We start from the raw sequence: 18,641 nt of genomic DNA on the forward strand, positions 1-18,641 counted from the left end.
GGGGGGGGGGCGGCGCATTATTTCTGTACACCCCCCCCCCCTTCCCCTCCATCTCCTCAGTCCTGAGGATACTGACCCACATGGCATGCTTTGATGATCATTCCCATCACGGTCAGACATCCTCTACCTGTGTGACCTCGTTGTCTCTTAATTATCCTCCTCTGATCAGCGCAGCCTGAGGCATGGTCTACCTTAAGCCCGCTCCCACTCTGACCGACAAATCACTCCTCACATGTTACTTTATGCACGCTTTAGAGAGGCTTAACACTTTTGATCTCATCATTGAACAAGCCGTCTCTCTCCTTCTGTCTGTCTGTCACGGTGTCTTTTACCTCTGCTTTCTACCCTTTCCACTTAACAACTCCACCCACCACATTTCAGCATCCTCACTCCCCCACACAATTCATCTCCCTTCCTCTTTTAAAGCTTTACCTACCCATCCTGTCTTCACACATACCAATACTCTCCCTTCCCTGCCTCCTACAGACAGAACCCTCAAATGCCGTCATACCCGAGAAGGAGATGTTGAATCCCTGCAGCGATATAGAGAAGTCAGAAATGAAGCGTAGCTGGGCCTTGAAGTTCCCATACAGGCCTGCATTAACTGGTGAAGGCCTCTCTGAGCCGGTGAGTCGAGCCAGTGGCTGGGCGAAGCTGCCGTTTTCTGTTATCAGAAGGTAGTCATGATGATCCTCCAGGTGGAAAGAGTGAAAAGTGAATTGGACACCTTGAAGGAGAAAATATAAAAGGCCAGCGTTAGAGATTTTCAGGAAAGTACGAAGAATCACTGATGGAGATATAGAGGAAGCTTTGAATAGAATATGTAATGCATAAATTTGATGTTTTCATGTCTAGACTGACCCGTAAGGTTAAGAAATGGATTTACTGTTGACAATGTAAGGCAGCGAAATTTAATGCAACAACCTCAGACTGAATGTGACTATTATTCAATTCAATTTTTAGCTCTAATTTCAAATGTCATACTTATCATTCAAAATCACTTGTATTAATTTGGGGTTAGTTTGCTGAAACATCCATCTACACAATTCATTTTTCATCCATTAAATATTAAATGTTTTAACTTACAGCAGCACTAGGAATATGAATCCTACTTAAATTATCATACTTACATAAAAAGGAAAAAAAATACATTTAAAAAGGGCACACATAAAAAAGACTCAAAGCAATTTCAAAATGCAGTAAAAACCAAAAAAGTGAAAATGATTTCCACAGAATTAAACTATGTAATCAAAGACTCATGGCCTTTCCACTAGTGCATGAGTATTAGTCAGTACTTCTCACACTTTGGAATCTGCCCATCCTGTGAAACTTTAAAACTCCAGGACAAAACATCTCTAATGGCAGGCCAATGATACAGAATCCCATGAGTGAAGACAACATGATTGATGTTAGCAAATCTGCTACAGGAGCAAAGTGCAGGAAACTGTGTTAAAGAAGCACTTTACCCACAAAATGACCATTTGTCTATCATTTAGTCGTGCCATGTTACCTTGAATTCATTAAGATAACTTTGTTTTTCTTGCATGCCTACATGGAAAACAGCAAACTAGTGATTTACTGATTGATTGGGGGCCAAAATATGGGTTTACAAACTGTCACACAACTTGCACAGTATAATCCAAATTTCATTTATCCAGTCGTGGAGACAGTCGTGCTCAGTACTTCCCAAACACATGCATTTTCACTGCAGGAGTCTGGCATTAAAATGAGCACAGATAAGTTTTGTTTTCAGTCCAGCTTTAAATTGTATTTTTGAAAATGCATCCGTTTGGCAAATACTGAGCACAGAACTGGATATATGAAACTTAGATTATACTGCACGAGTTGTGTGAGTTTTTAACATTTTGATATAGTTTTGCTGTTGTTAAACCTGGTCCCTAGTCAATCAAGAAATCTATAGGTTTGCTGTTTTCCTTCAAGGCATATGAGATAAACAAAGCCGTCTTTAGGAATTTATGGTAACATGGCATGACTAACTGATATATAAATGATCATTTTGTGGGTGAAGTATTCCTTTAAGATTGGTCAAAAGGTTTCTAAATGTTGTATCAACAAACTAATATTTAACTTTTAAGTTTGAAAACAAGATCTAGGTCTGTGCACCTTGCTTCTATTTTCACACTGTAACTCAGACCCAATAACATCTTCCCTCCATCCATGATGGCCAGTTGGCTGCTTTTCAGTACAATAAGCACTGCCATTTTAGTGCCATCTGTTGAATCTGTTCGAATATGACTCTATAATGTCCTCCATAATGTTTGGCTCACTTGATAAAGAAAGTCCCGAATGGCCATAAAATAAATAACGAAATGAAATGATGGATTGTGCTCTGTAAAATGGCAATTATATCACAGAGAGTCAAGCCAAATGATCAATTAATCAAGACCCATCCCTGTGAGGGGACATCCCAATATTTTAATATAGTTGGTACGGGATGGTGGTAATTACTGCGTGGAATAGTTACATAGCTACTATCCCTAAAGATGAATTTGTCTTCCAGCCAGTAGCCAAAGGAAAAACAACACACAGGGAAAATCATTGCAATGATAAAAGATTGGTCTTTTTTCATATGTATGGCAAGAGCTGATGGGTAGCATCACCTCTTTGAGATTGTGATGAAAATCTGAAGATATCGATATAATTAAAACCATCGAAAGAAAATGCATATTACGTAGGAGATAGACTGTAGTACAGTGGTTATTGTATAGTTTTAAGTAACACCCTAACGTTACACCCAGGTACTGGTACAGGTATTGTACCAGTACTTTTTGAACCTACTTTTCAAACCTATTCCATTAAAAAAAGATAGAACTTAAGTCTCAGTGACTAAATGGTGATCCCTGGACTTAATGTCTTTGGTTTTGCTCAGCTAAGCTCTGCAAATTGTGAGAACCTGCCCCTCTAAATCATGTTCAATCAACTAAATTTGCCCCTGATCAAAACAATGTCATATGTAAAAGCTTATTTTCATCACTTACTATTTATAATTAATCACATTTGTTCACCATGCTTCAGGGTTTTAGGTAAGGTCTAAGTAAAATTTCTTAGCTTCCTGATTTTGCACAGCATATATGAGGTTTGATTGTTAATTGGCCCACACTAAATTAATTTAGCATTTTAAATAGCTTGAAACATTTTGGGCACTGTGTTGAATTTGATTATAATTAGTTAATTAGTTGGCAACTATTTCAAGTTGTTGTTATTGGTTTACAGCTGCTGGTGCAATTGAGTTTTATGGCTCCAGTTGTTAGGTGAGGACCCATGTAAGAAATAAAAAGGATAATGCTGCTGATAGGAGAACGTATGTGAGGTTATTATCATAATCACCAAAAACAGGCTTGTCCAATCATAGCCCGCTTGGGGCTTGTTGCTAAAAATATACTATGTGTGACCCACCACACAATGTTGATTAACCAAGCAAGATCACTTTGCATTTTTTCCATTCACTTATCGATGGCAAGACGACCATACAGTTTTTAGACATGAGCCATGTAGGAACTATGCAGGCGGAACTAATATGTGTTCATGAACAGATGATAAATAAGCAAAAAAAAATTGTTACCCAACAGCAGACTGCTACGTAGCAGACATGGCCACAGCACAGAAGTGGAAGGTCAACACTGAGGGCCGCCGCTTTAAGGAGTGTTAGAAAATTTAATGGTTTTTCATTGAAAGATGAAACAGTTGCATTTGTCTTATGTGTGTAGGATTTTTGTAATACCAATTTTGTTGTGAGAAGCAGCTGGCCCCCAGGTATTTTTACATCATCTGATTTGGCCCCCATTCAAGGTTTGGGCACCCCTGACTAAAAATACATACAACAGGAGAAAAAAAAGAAACAATACAGCACAGTTGAAACAAGTTTTCTGTTGTTGGTGTGAGTTATTTAGGGAAGGATTAGGTGATGTTGTTGGGTAATCACTACACTACAGTCTCCTCTTAGAAAATGCATACACAGATATAACCATCATGAGCCTAGTGGATTATGTGTACAATAATAACATTAATCTTATCCTTGATGGCAAGAAAAATAAGTCATATGAGAAGTTAAGATTAGAAACCTCAGAGGCAGAAATTAAAAAATGCTTAATTTTGCTTTGAGTGGAGGGATTGCTGATAGAATCAGAATGAGATTCAGAAATACTTCAGAGATCCCGGGAGGAAAGTTGGGTCACGTTGTTGAGTCATGCTCTGATATACAAAGAAATTACAAGAAACACTGTAAATGGAAAATAAGTGCATTATGTTACAATAAATAACAATATACGGAGAGAAAACTGAACAATATGAAATACGATGCATAAAAAAATATGCAGAAATATGTGCATCATACTATAATATGGTACTGCATTTACTGTTTAAATAAAAATTACTGAGAAATGGGATCTACAGGTGTGTTAAGTATGAATGCAAGAATATTGGGGCTTAGTGGATAGAGAAGGCGCCCCATGTACTGTACAAGGCTGTTGCCGCAGCGGCCTGGGTTCGACTCCAGCCTGTGGCCCTTTGCTGCATGTCATTACCCCCTCTCTCTCTACCCCCCTTCACGCTCAACTGTCCTATCTTTAAAGGCAAAAAATGCCCCAAAAAAATTTAAAAATAAAAAATAAAAATAAAAAACGCAAGAATATTATAAATAGTTAAATTAAAATAGTGGCTGAAATATACAGTATAAATTTAGTCTTAATGCCAGAGTATTGTACAGTTGACTTACTGCACAGATGCCTGTACAGTTAAGTCAGTGTTGCATTGTTGAAAATATAAATAATCAATAAATCGTGGAGCTATAGCTGCTGTTGGGTGAAATAAGTCAAAGGGCAAGTCCAATGACTTGGAGTGTCTGACACTCTGAGGGAGGAGCTGAAAAGTTTGATGGCCACAGGCAGGAATGACTTCCTGTGGCGCTCTGTGGTGTATCTTGAATGAGTCTTGCACTGAATGCACCTCCTGTGCTTGACTAGCACATTACGGAGAGGGTGGAAGACAGGTCTTGTTAGGTCTTGTGAGACATCAACTATCAGAAGGTGATTCTTTAGAGGAAAAAAAAGGCTCTAGTTTTTGACAATAGGAACATTTGGTAATGTATGAAGAGTACAATAAGGCATTTTAATGGGGCTTGTGGAAGAGAATAACAAGAAATACTATGGTAAAATACAGGGATAATACAGCTAAGTGCTAGAGCACTAAGATAAGCTTAGTGCACTTTTTAAATGATAATGAATACGAATGTCTCAGAGAAGAGGTAACTGATCACATAACTGACAGCGAGTGCTGTGATAATGGAATTAATCTAATTAAATAAAGAATAATATGTGAAAATCAGTGAAATACCAGATTTATCTACCAGGTGAACCACTAAAATGTCAGAGCTGTTCATTATTAATTGAGCTAGGTGAAAAACTGATGAGAAGCAATATTCTCCCAACAGCGTAAAATGCTATCCAACTAAGGGATGTATGAAGCAGCTTATTCTACAACGTTGTCTCAAATAAGCATAATAAGTGGAATAACTGCTGATGAAGAGGAACTACAAATTAAATTGTATTCTCCGATACTCAAACACACTTTAAAAAAAAGAAAAAGAATCACACAGTTAAATTTTCAATGCGTGAACACCTCAAAGTGTAATATTATCCCAACGCATATTCTGGACAGTTGTCAAAGATGAAAAAAGTCAGTGCATTTAAATTATCTTTGCTCAAGTCACTTCTCACTTCATAATAATAAATCCCCGTAATGTTCTTGGGATCTGTTGAGGGGGTGAAATTTTAATTTATAGTTTTATAATTTGGCGATAGTGAGGACTATTGAATGTCAGTGTGGTAAGGAATATAAAAATGAATGTGCTGGTAACTGAGGTGTAGCAGGTGAATGACTCATGCAGGTACAAAGTAAAATATTTCTTAAATTAACATATCCATAGTTTAAAGGGACAGTTCACCCCCATATCAAAAATACATATTTTTCCTCTTACCTGTAGTGCTATTTATCAGTCTAGATTGTTTTGGTCTGAGTTGCTGAGTGTTGGAGATATCAGCCATAGAGATGGCTGCCTTCTCATGAATATAATGGAACTAGATGGCACTCGGCTTGTGGTGCTTTAAGTGCCAAAAATACATTTGAAAAACTCAACAGCAATGTCTCTTACCAGAAATCATGACCTGGTTACTCAAGATAACCCACAGGTTTTGTTGTAAACAGTTTTATATAAGAACTATTTTCTTTTTACCAAACTACACCTGTCAACCATATTGCCATGATGAAGGAAGCGGGCATCTACTGCTAGCTCACCTAGCACTATTGAGCTAACTAACGATGGAGCTTAGCTTAGGAGGATGCCATTAATGTTTACATCTCAGATTGTCACAAGCCTGTCGTCCATGAGTAGATGCACGCTTCCTTCTGCATAGTGATATGGTTCCTACATGAAACTGCTCAGAACAAGGTCTGTAGATTATCTTAAATAACCAGGTCACGATTTCTGGAATGAGACATTGCTGTTGAGTTTTTCAAATGTATTGTTTTCCCACACCACAAGCCAAGTGCCATCTAGTTTCATTATATTGGAGAGAAGGCAGACATCTCTTTGTCCGATGTCTCCAGCACTTGACAACTCACACCAAAACAATCTAGACTGATAAATAACACTACAGGTAAGAGTAAAAATGTGTATTTTTGATTCTGGGGGGAACAGTCCCTTTAAATGTTCCTAAAATATATGAGGCGTAGGCCCAAAACACAAAAACAATGTATTGTAGTATGCATTGTTTGCATACTTGTATGTTGAAAAATGCATAATCTTAAATTAGTGGTGCTTTCTTACCTTTTCCATGGCTGACTTCAACCGTCCATGTACAGTTTAGAGAGTTTGGATACAGCTCCGGAAAGCCAGGTGATAAGATGATCCCTCCAGGTCCCCTGATATCCCCACCGCATGATGCTGAATAGAAAGGGAAGATAATGAAAGATAACTGTTGGCGGAAAAAAAAATGAAAATTGTAAATGAACCAATAAATCCTTCACCTGAAGACAGAGGAGCGATTTAAATGAATAATGCATTTGAGTCATATCACATCCTGTCCTGCTATTTTTATGAGTACCTGTAATTCTGCCAACACAATGTTTTTTTTTCTCCCTCTTGCTCCAAACCTGCCCTACTGCCAGGACAATAAATTATTCATTAATTCAGCTATCCATCCATATTTTCTCCTCTCCTATGGTATCTTAAACTGAAAGACATTGTCAGAAAACACGATAATCCGTTAAATTTACTTACAAATCACAAAAACTGACACAGGCATATTCAGCGGATTACAGAATCGGCTTTATTTTGATTGTGACTTAAAAGTGATTTTGTGTTTCTTCCAAATAGAAACAATCAACCCAGTGCTGCGTTCCAACTACTTTTCAGTCAGGTTGGGAGGATAATCTAGTAGCAACCCACCGTGCAGAGCAGTTACAGTTGAGGTGATAGATAGTGTTGTCTAAAGCAGCAACACTCATTGTCATCTCAGTAATACAACTCTCAACCATGTTGACTATTGACTTTACTGTTATAAAGCTCCTTATCTCATCAAAGGAAGTTAATGAGATAAATCTCTACCCTCATTGGCTGCTGAGGAGCCGAAGGTTAATACTAGATCCATTTGAAGGTTAACTGGTCTAATTGGCTATTGTTCAAACCTGCAACCGTTTTCTCATGCTGTCATTGTGCTTCAAATAAAAGGTCATTTCACATAAAGGGCAATGCTTTTTAAATATAGCATTGATGACATTTGACAAGCTTTGTTTTTTTCTTTTCTTCTGTCTTTTATGTGTATGTGTGTGTGTGTGTGTGTGTGTATGTGTGTGTCCTTTGGCCTGAATGTCCTAAGACTGGTGTAACAACCGAATGCCCGGATGCCTTCTTCAAAACTGCAATTGTCGACAAATATTAGGAGTAGGACTCTTGTGCATGTACATAATTTCAAAGTAATGAATGTCAGATGATGTTTTGAGGATCACTGAGATGCCTGAGGCTCCACAGCTGCACACACCCACCCCCCTCTTATCCTCTCTCCTTCCACCCTTGGGCCCTCCAGCAAGCACAACACATCAAGGCCTGAATCCTTACCCACCAACAAAATTATATCAAATATTTTATTAATGAGCCAAAATTATATAAAGTCATTAAAAGTGGATGAGTACGCTTGGCAAATGATCTACTTTAGAGACTCCATAGGCAAAGAGCCAAGGCATTTGGCACCAGTCTGGCACACACCTAGGCAAGAAAATGTTCCAAGATATAAAACAATTTTTCAGTACAACCATTGGGCTGAAGCTGCATCACACGGCACTGTATCATATGCACGGTATGGCACTCCTTGCCAACCCTTGCATGTATTTTATTCGTTATATTCTTTCAACTGAGTGATCCGTGACTAAGAGACATCATTTACGGCTTGTGCGCTGCAACAATAATTGCCACAATCGTCCTTCAGTGTGCTTCTAAACAGCACAAAGAGCAAAACTGCACAAACACAGCCGTGAGAGGGAGATTATGTGAGATATCAAAACTATCAGGAACATGCTGAACTTCATGCTTTGAAGCTGAGCATAATCTGTCTTCAGTATTATATGATTCATAACACCCCAAGTAAGTTGTTCACACAAGGACTGGGTCTATTTGTTGAATAAAAAGCATTTTGACAAGCGCATGTTTGGTTAGTCAGACCTGCTGTAGGCTACCCATAGTCACTATGCTTGTGTCCTTACCTCTTGCCAACAAGGCCATGCTTTTTTTCTTCTTCTTCTTCTTCTTCTTCTTCATTTTTCAGTTTGAGAATAAATATAACCATGGAAGCAGCTGCTATATGAACCCAGTTACCTTCAACAAAAATTAACTTAGAAACCTTCTGCCAGTTACTAGTGGCAGCATCCCATAAGTATTTGGAGCAAAAAAGACTCTGCCAGGATATACTTAGTGAATGTGCAGAGAAGCTCTTACGTGTATTTTCTAAAAATAATGCTGACATTCTAATGAGCTGATGCGGTGCTGTACAAAATTCATTTAGTGCTTCAAATCATAACCAGGTCAATTATTTAATGTCTCTTCAATGACTCTTAACATTCATGTTAGGATGCTTTTTAGGACAAAAACGCTGGTCAGTGTATTTTACAGTCATTCAGCTCTACAGTTTTTAAGGGCCATAAAAAACAGATCTGATAAATATGATAAGCATTCACTTAATTTCTTTTTGTGCAGCCACTCAGAGTGCTTCAACTTTTCAGAAAGGCACTGGTGACGTCACTGTTGTTTTTTTGGCTAGGCTACTGTCTACTGCCACAACAACGACAGAAAAGCCCACTTCTGGGTGTGGATCGGCCGGACACTGAGTGTCGCTGGTGAGTGTTGTGCTTAAATCACCATATACTTTGTAAGCTTGTTGTTAACACTATATTAAACCCTCTGTCAATGTAGCATTTTATTAGCTACCTTGCTATGTTAGTGTCAAGATACTCATGTACAGCATTTCATGAAAAAAAAAAAAAAAAATCCCACTGCGAGCGCTTTTTTAATGAAGTGCTGGGATGAAGCTCCTGCACCCTGCCACTGCTTTTCTGCTGGGGGGGGGGGGGGTAGAGCTATGCAGACAGACGCCTAAAATGTCTGACTTTGACTTCACTGACCTGTATCTGCACAAAGTTTGTCACTAGAGAGGTGTTTCCACATTCTTCCACTAAAGTGGGGTGATGTCTGTTCATTTCCCTAAAAGTCTGAGATTTAAATATATACCAGGCAAGTTAGGTAGGGTACATCACTAATGCAAAAATGTCTGATATGGTAAACACATATTGACGGAGTAACAGATTTCAACACAACACCAGCAAAGAAACCTGAAACCTCCAGCACAGAGCAGACTTGACAGAGAGCGGGAGTTTGCATTAGCATAGTAAAAGTTAGTAAAAGTAGTAAAAGTAAAAGTAAGCATAGCATTATCATAGTAAAAGTTAGTAAAAGTAGTAAAAGTTTTGATAGCACACATGGTAGAGTGTGCAGTTTTTGGATGTAAACAACTCGTAGCAACTTGATGAGCACAACTTGTAGCAAAATATTACTGTATGTTTTACAACCATTAATTGCAGTTACCAACTAACAAACAACCTAAATGAAAAACGCTAACTATGTCTACAATTCTGATATGGCTGATATGGCTGCAGATTTTGGTGCACAACAGACTCCTCATCTGAGTCTGGGTCTGACTGAGGCTCAAACATGTATGGCTGGATTTCTCCAATGTTTCCTCTGATGTGAACACTAGCCACCTTGATGTGCATTGCTCCCTTCACAGGTCAACCCAGCGCAAGCAATGCAGGCAATGGGAAAAAAAAGAGGAATAGTAGATCTGTTTCCCTCTGAGTCTTTTTTTTTAACCATCCAGTATACATACCATCACAGGTGGGCAGTGGGTGGCTCCAGAAGTGGTTTTTCTCACAAACCAGTGGCTCCTCATGGCTCAGCCTGTATCCTGGGTCACACTGAAAGGACACCGTGGAGCCGATGGACAGGTCATGGCTTAACCGCATGCCGTTCACTGGAATGCCAGGATCCATGCAGGAGTATGTGTCCAATGTGACCACTAGAGAAATTAAAAACAAACAGTTCTTGTTTACCTTTTGACAAAACTGTACGTTTTCGTATCATCATTAAGTTACTTATAACTTGATTTTCATAGCAGTTCCTCTTTGTTCACAACCTTTAGGAAGTGTCTAGTTTTTGTGTTAACCTATGAGCATGTGGTCTATTATTGTCATATACGATAACTACTGTGGATGATGAGTATTTATACAGTCAGGGACGAGGTCTGCTTTTGCTTATTCAAATAAAGAATGACTGTTGAGCTATAGAGGTATATTAAAGTCACACAGCATTCACGAAACACAAAATGACAATTCTATTTTTACCATCAGTAAAATTTCTAGGCCACATTCATACAGAAAAAGTGCTGACAGAACCTTTGATGTTGTTACAATCATCACAACAAAGGTAGGTCTCGGGTTGCATACATAATAGAGAAAGCAAGTTTTCCAAAGTAAGATATTTACTTTGACTTTTATTGACTTTTAAATGTAAAAATGAACACTCACTCATGCTTACACAAAGTGGAGAGAATATATTTCATGGCACACTAAGGGGACTGCACTGAAAAAAATGTCACAATTCAGACAATAGCAAAGGCTGTTTTATAACACAACACAGCTCAGACTTTGAAGAAAAATGCACAATTGCATGGACTGCTGCGAAGTTTGACAGTTTTCTGTCTAAATAACCTTGATAGGGTTAGGGTTGGTTTTTGTTAGCTGTTTTCATGCTATTGTTTTTTTGTGTTACATGTAAGCAGGTCACCCACTGAAAGCAGGTCAAAAGCAGATGTTCTACTGTAGGTGGTGAGGAGGATTACAGGGCATGTTGAGAAAGAGTTGGGGTTATGACCCCAGTGAACCTGTCCAAAAATACTTCCTCCTCCTGTTCATCCATGTGTTACACCACCACCTCAGGTTTTCCTAAAAAAAAACTGTTGCTCACTGATTTTGCTCCTAGAGTGAGCAGGTTGGATAGTAGTGCCAGCTCTCTCTTAATCTTTAGTGATGCAAGTCGCAAAGAGTTGCCCTGGTTCTCCCTGTGATTTCCAGGACTGCTGTTTGGATATCTTCCAAGTAGGGTTGCTTTTGAGGCACTAAAAATACACTGATTTTAGGCACTGACTGGCAACAGTTGTGTTAGCAGTTATCAGGTCATTGGTGGGTGAGCTATTCTAAACTAGGATCACCACAATCTGTACTTTTATCTTTTACTTTTGCCACCTCCAACAATTTATTGGAACATGTAAGCATTAACTTCAGGGAGTCACTGAAAATCGGCTGTTTGCCTGACAATGACTCCTTTGATGTAGGGCTGGGAAATATATTGATATTATATATATATCATGATATGAGACTCGATATCATCTTTTGGATTTTGTTATATTGTGAGTGTTGTTTTTTCCTGGTTTTAAAAGCTGTATTACAGTAAAGTGATATAATTTACTGAACTTACCAGGCTGTTCTAGTTGTTGTATTATTTGCCTTAACCCACATAGCCATTATATCCACATTACTGATGGTTATTTTTAAAAAATCTCATTGTCTCAATATTGTATTCAGTCAACCCTGAATTATTATCATGGTATTGATATAGAGGTATTATTTAAAAAATACCATTTTATTTGATTTTCATCAGTTTGCCCAGCTACTTCCATATTACAAGAGCATCCATTTATAAGTAAGGGCTTATTCATGTTCAACATTAAGATATGTATATTGACATGGACGGAGCCTTCTGTTTGTACTCTGCGTTCTTGTTGTCCATATTTGTGCACGTTTTCTGAAAACTTACAGATCTAGACAAAATGGAGCAGTGCCACTGGAAATCGTGACGACAGTCTAGCGTAGTTCAAGCAAGACAAGAGCATAAGACATGAAAATATTTTAAAAATGTTGGACCAAAAGAATTGGTTAACATGAAAAAAGACTTGTCTGTCCAAATGTCACAAGTATTTATTAGCCTCACAGACCACTGCCACCTACAAAGTTACCTCCATTAAAACAGACATTATTAAATGTCCGACCCTGGGGCATTAGTAGCATAGTGGATAGTGCCAGCGCCCCATGTACAGAGGCATTGCCTCGCTGCAGTAGCCATGGGTTTGAGTCCGGCTCGCGGCACTTTGCTGCCACTCTCTCTCTGACTCCCCATTTCACTCTCTGTCCTGTCATTAAAGGCAAAAAATAGCCAACAAAAATAATCTTAAAATAAAAAATAAATAAATTAAAAAAAATTCCGGCCCTGCCCTCTAGTGCCATTTTGTAGATCTATCTATGTAAATATAAAGGACGCATGGAAGTATGTGGGCAGTAACGTTTACAACATTTGTAATGGGGGGATCTATTTTTGTACATGAAAGGAGTATAAATGAACCCTAGGATATCAAATGCACCTGATCAGTAATGGAAGGGCTTGAGTAACTTGAAGTAAACTGTGGTCATACATACATTTTGTATTGTATTGTATTTATATTTAGAATGAAGCGCAAATTCAGAACAAAGCTGCAGCTACCCCTCCAGATTAGACTCGCCCCTACCCTGCCTTTTAAAGTCTCGTTTAAAAACTCATTTGTTTTCTCTGGCCTTCTCAGTGTCTGTATGATAGCGGTTTGCTTTGTGGTCTGAATTTTGTGTTTTTAATTCGTGTTAACAAACTTTTCGTGTTTTGTGTTTTGGTCATGCTTATTTTTTGTACAGCACTTTGGTCAATGCTGTTGTTTTTAAATGTGCTATATAAATAAATTTGTATTGTATTGTATCCTTTGTTTTCCTCTCAGAGGTGTCCTGGTTCAAGTCCAATGTCTGGTGCTGCAGTAGTTTCAGGTGATTGACCCAGTCAAAGAACTCAGACATGTCAGCAAATAGTACCCTGTTGATTGTGGGATGTCTGGCATCAGTGACTGTGAGCCCAGCATGAAGCGCATTGAGAAAGGTACAGCACACAATGTGAAATTTATGTAAAAGTGCCCCCACTGCAAAATCAAACAGCGCCGGATACACACACCCTCAGCAAGTCAAACAAATATTGTCTGAAAAGGTCCAGTACTCCATTGTAATGAATTCTAATCCACTGGGAGAAGTGTAGTTCTATTACGTGGCCAGCAGCAATTACTTTTGGCCACGTGGCACAGCATTATCAACAAAAGTGACACCGTAGACAGTGTAACACAGTTATACTATATGGTTTGTGAGCTATAGATCACAGTCATCAACATTAATAACCTGTAAAACAGCCCAAGCAGACTGATTATTCATGTGTGATAACAGGGCTCTTCCTCTGTACTGCTAGGCCCCTGTAGAAAACCTGTCTTGCTCTCCTTGAGTAATTTGTGATATTTTTAGTAAGAAAACACATGGATTTTGCCTGAACATGTTACAGAAGTAAACCATTCATGGATCACTGCTGGTACTGGCCTCTGGGGTGCACAGATTTGGTGGAAAACAATAATACAAAAAAAAAAAAAAAAAAAAAAAAGATTAAGAAATACAAGGGTCAGGAGAGAAATTAGAGAAAACATTAACTGAATATGTGGGCCCACATGTCACTTAATATCATTTTATTGTATTTTTTGTAACTGAATTGATCTATGTTATCCATTACATACAAAGGGAATGATGCCGTGGTCATGTGCCTCAGTTTATTCACAGCATAATTCACAACAGCCCTACTTTGTAAGACCAATTTTACAAATGAACTAGGCTGGGTTTCCCCAAAGCATTTCAGCAATAAGATATGTCCTAAATTGCAATGGAAGAAGCTAATATGATCTTACTGTTATTGCTTTTCAATAGCCTCATCAACAAAAGAAAAATGCACTTGAGAGTGAAACATAATAAGACAAAGGCACTTGTGGTCTGCTCTCAGTCAATAATACAGACATAATAACAAACTCTGTCTTATGAATCTCATCTGAGTGACAAGGGTAATGGTGCTAGTGCATACAATCGTGAAAATAGATCACACTAAGTCCAGAGTATTTTCTATTTGAATTTTCAAAAAGACTACCACTCCATGCATGTGAGAGGGGAAAAAACACAAACAACCAACAACAGCAAAAAAAAATTTAAAAACATCAACTCCTTTGAGAGCAGAAGATTTTAGCCAGTTATTTACAGTATTCGATTGTGTACCTCTAAAAGCTAACAGTTCTCTTCCCTCATCCAGATTTTCTAAGTCAGTCTTGCACTTGAAGACAACCTTCCTCAACAAGCCTGCACCAGTGTTTCTGGTTCTTCTGCATCTTGGTATCTCTGCACTTGCAGTAGCGTGCCTGCAGCAGATGACCATATACAAAAATCCATCGATTGCACTAAACTTAGCTACTAGGGCCTTGTTAAGAGCCAGCCCAGATCCTTTTTTTGGCACTTCTAGATTGTATTCAGACTGATTTTATAAAGTCTGACAGCAAAAGACCACCTGCAAACCACATTTGGAGAAGGTTTGAAATGTAATTTCAATCCAATTTCTATAAATGCGTCTCAGTCCGGATGCTCGAGCACCTCAAATTGGATTCGTATCTGATCAACTGCAAATAAAAGTAAGACAGTTAGTCTTATCTGATTTGACTGCAGTCTGAAAGTAACCTTATTTTCAGTGTTTGTTTACATTTAGAGTTTATGGCACAATAATATTCAACAAGCCGCATTGATCAAGATCTACAGCCGACTTTTTCCTGAAGTCTGGCTTTGATTTTACCCAGAAGCCATTCCCTAACCTCCCACACAAAAGGCCCAGCAAACAATGGGATTTTAATACTACTGCTCACGCTGAAGTAACTGTGAGGTATCCTGAAAACATTAACATTTATGGCAAGATAAGATTTACAATACAGTGCTGACCTTAGTCTCCCTCTAAAATGAGCATGTTTGAGCAATGTTTAAAATTCTGTAGTCTGAAATGGAATAAAAAAAATGTTTTATCCTGAGGACTGAAGCTTATTGAGCCAAGTTGTTATCATGGTGGTCATATAATCCTCCTGAAACACATCTTCAGGGCAGTTTGGCTTTAACATATAGTTTACGAAACTTTATAGAAGCAGACCAATTTAAGTTTGTAGGGTCATTAACTGCTGCTTACTTGTACTTTTATCTCCTTTTTTCTTTCTTGTTCTAAACATATCTAATTTAAAATCAATTAAATGTACCTGTGACATGTACCAACAATACCTGTTTACTGTCCCAAAAATATTTTGCATTCATAACTCTACAATTTAAATCATGTTATGCAGTGCATGCAGGGAACAGACGCATACTCTCACCTTCATAGAATATCTTGAAGCCACTGTTTGATCGACTGTTATCAGTGGTGAAAAGCAGATATAGAAAGTTACTGCTACTGAACAGGAACTGAGGGACCTGGGTTCCATTAAACGAGCCAATCAGAGGAGAGAGCAGGTTTGGGCCGTCATGCACTTCCAGGAAGTCATAACTGAGCTCAGTCTGAAACCTTGAGAATAAAGAAAGCAGAGAGAGGGAGCTGTAGAGTACACAATTATTGGTATTCAAAACAATACTCCTGCTTTGACAGATTAGACAGTTTGAAGCCATTTAGCCTATTGTGTCCGCAGAGAAAACATTCTTATTTCAAGGAGATAAATGAGCAGAAATAGCTTGCACAACAAGTTTTCCAATTATTGCAATAGTATAAGATCAATGAGTTTCTTGGAAATCTGACATGGTATAGCTCTGTGGTCACCCTGAGGTCTCTAAATCATCAAACAAGTGACATTAGCAGTTCCGATATCACTATCAATACTGTGGAAAAATCACCTTTAGACAATTTCAGCAAGAGGAAAGCCACACATCTCTGTATTATTATTGCAAAAAGCTTAAAAAAAAACAGAAGCTACATGAGCTAGGCATAGGAAAACTTTTGCTCATTTAAAGTGAAGAGGGGCAAAATATTTGAGTTCACTTTACAAAAAAAGTCGAAGGGAAAGTAGCTTTTTGTTTCTTTACAAAGGAATATGTCAGCACTGAGAAGGCGTTGATTAGAAAATATGAACATTTTATGGTTTCGTTCCTTAATGGTAAGAAATAAAGATCTTACAGCAACACTTGCAGCTCTCTAAGGGAGTGAGCAGGAGCTGGTAAGCGAAATAAAGAATTACTCAAGGCTTTCAACATTTTTGGAAACTAGGTCCAGGACTGCGTTCCACCTCCTCTGACTTTCTATTTCTAACTCAGAGGTTTCCAGGGCCAGAGGTACGCCTTCTGTTTGTGCACATGAACAGTGTGTGTGTAAATTGATATGCTGTGTGTGTGTGTGTGTGTGTGTGTGTGTGTGTGTGTGTGTGTGTGTATAAACGCAGGTCTGTATGTAGTTACGTAAAGTGGTACTCACATGCAATACAGTATGTGGATACACGTCCATAAGGGATTGTGTACTCTCTCAGTATTTGCCTGGGCCATCACGTCTGTGTGTGTGTATGTGTGTGTCTTCATTTCCATGGGTGAGTTGTTGCAGCACTGTCATACAAACCTGTCAAAGCTGATCTTGATGGAGCTTCCCGGCTCGGCCTCGATGACCCACTCACAACTCAGGGAGTCTTTGTAGTAGCCGGGCCACCCCGGGGAGAGGATGACACCAGACGGCCCTGAGTAGTGGCCCCCGCAAGGAGCTGGAGGAGCAGAGAGGTGAAAGAATGGTGGGAGGGATGAGGAGGATAAAGATATAAATTAAATTCATAAATGGAAAGGCAAGTCAAGGAGGGGTGAGGAGAGGCAAGGAGAGGCAAGGAGAGGCGAGGTGAGGCGAGGTGGGGAGAGGAGAGGAGAGGAGAGGAGAGGAGAGGAGGAAAGAGAGAGTATTTGTTTTAAAGATGATACCACTCTGTCAGTAATCTTTTTGTACCAACATGAGAAACACTGAAAAAAAGAAATATAGGATGAGTCACCAAAAGGCTGGAGTTACACAAATACCTGAAAATAATACAAGCAAAGCCCAGTTCGGGTGAACTGCATGTTCCACATAACCCACTCAATTTTTTTGTATCAAGATTCCCTCTGTTTTTTCTTTATTTTTCTTTCTCCACCTAACTCAAAAGTTGACACATCTGTCCACCAACCACACAATTATTAGCTATTCCATTTCAGTACCTTCACATTTGGGAATGAGTCCGCTCCACATCCCCTTGCCTTCCTCCAGATGGCATGTGATGGTGTCAGCCCCCTGCGTCTTGATGAAGCCTTCCTCACAAACCACTGAGATGGAGCTACCCAGTTGGAAACTGTCCCCAAAGCGCCTGGCATTCAACGGTATGCCAGGGTCAGGGCACTCATTACGCCCGAAAGCTTGTAATGAGAAGAAAGAGAACAAGATCTGGTGACAAACGCTGTTGTGTGAATGAGAAATGGGGTCTTCGAGAAGTCGGGAGATAAGGGAAATGGATGTAGCTGTCCGTAGGAGAGAAAAAAAACCTAGCAGAGGTCTGTTCTGTACACCTGAGGGTGACAACAGCCTCTGTCTTCAGAGCATGTTGTGCCTTCGCCAGGAGAGAAAGAATTACGATGGTGCTGTATTAGGCAATGAGGCACAAGAGTTAGGAACTGTTTGCACTATCCTAAATGCTGCTTTTTGTTTTGTTAAGGCACTTTAGCTTCACTTGGGGTGCAATGTAGGAGCATTTCTCCTTAAAGCCTAGGCATTAATTTTAAAGAGGACTCAAGGACAACACTATGCTTTGGGACTGAAAACTCTCACATTCACAGAAATAACTACTGCTGAACTTCAGTCCATCCTTTATTGTTCATAAGATATAAGATGTAATTTCTTTGCACTTCTCTCTAGATAACCCTTCTTTGTTTAGCGGTTTATATGTTTTTAAAAAGCGCACAAATTTAAGAGCTCAGCTTCAGTCCTGACATTTGCAAAGAGACATTAACATGAATCACCACACTAATTCCTAAACATAAAAGGAAAACGGTGAATGCAATAATTAGTTTTTATAAATTCTTTACTATGATTCTTTGAATTAAATTGATAAAAGAGTCCCTTA

General features: G+C 38.8%; 1 protein-coding gene across 5 annotated transcripts in view; it reads right to left on the reverse strand.

Moving 5' to 3' along the window:
• The window catches only part of LOC117265836 (CUB and sushi domain-containing protein 3-like), a 268,435-nt gene that overhangs the window by 152,748 nt on the left and 97,046 nt on the right, over positions 1 to 18,641 (reverse strand). For all 5 annotated transcript variants that reach the window (XM_078171922.1, XM_033640574.2, XM_033640575.2 and 2 more), the window contains exons 15-20: positions 17,743 to 17,937; positions 17,126 to 17,264; positions 15,903 to 16,090; positions 10,452 to 10,640; positions 6,845 to 6,961; positions 512 to 727 (exon numbers count right to left, since the gene is read on the reverse strand). In XM_078171922.1, coding sequence (XP_078028048.1) covers positions 512 to 727; positions 6,845 to 6,961; positions 10,452 to 10,640; positions 15,903 to 16,090; positions 17,126 to 17,264; positions 17,743 to 17,937 — 1,044 coding nt within the window. The remainder of the gene's footprint in view (positions 1 to 511; positions 728 to 6,844; positions 6,962 to 10,451; positions 10,641 to 15,902; positions 16,091 to 17,125; positions 17,265 to 17,742; positions 17,938 to 18,641) is intronic.

The sequence above is a fragment of the Epinephelus lanceolatus genome, chromosome 10 (assembly GCF_041903045.1).
Source record: "Epinephelus lanceolatus isolate andai-2023 chromosome 10, ASM4190304v1, whole genome shotgun sequence".
NCBI classification, from domain to species: Eukaryota; Metazoa; Chordata; class Actinopteri; order Perciformes; family Serranidae; genus Epinephelus; species Epinephelus lanceolatus.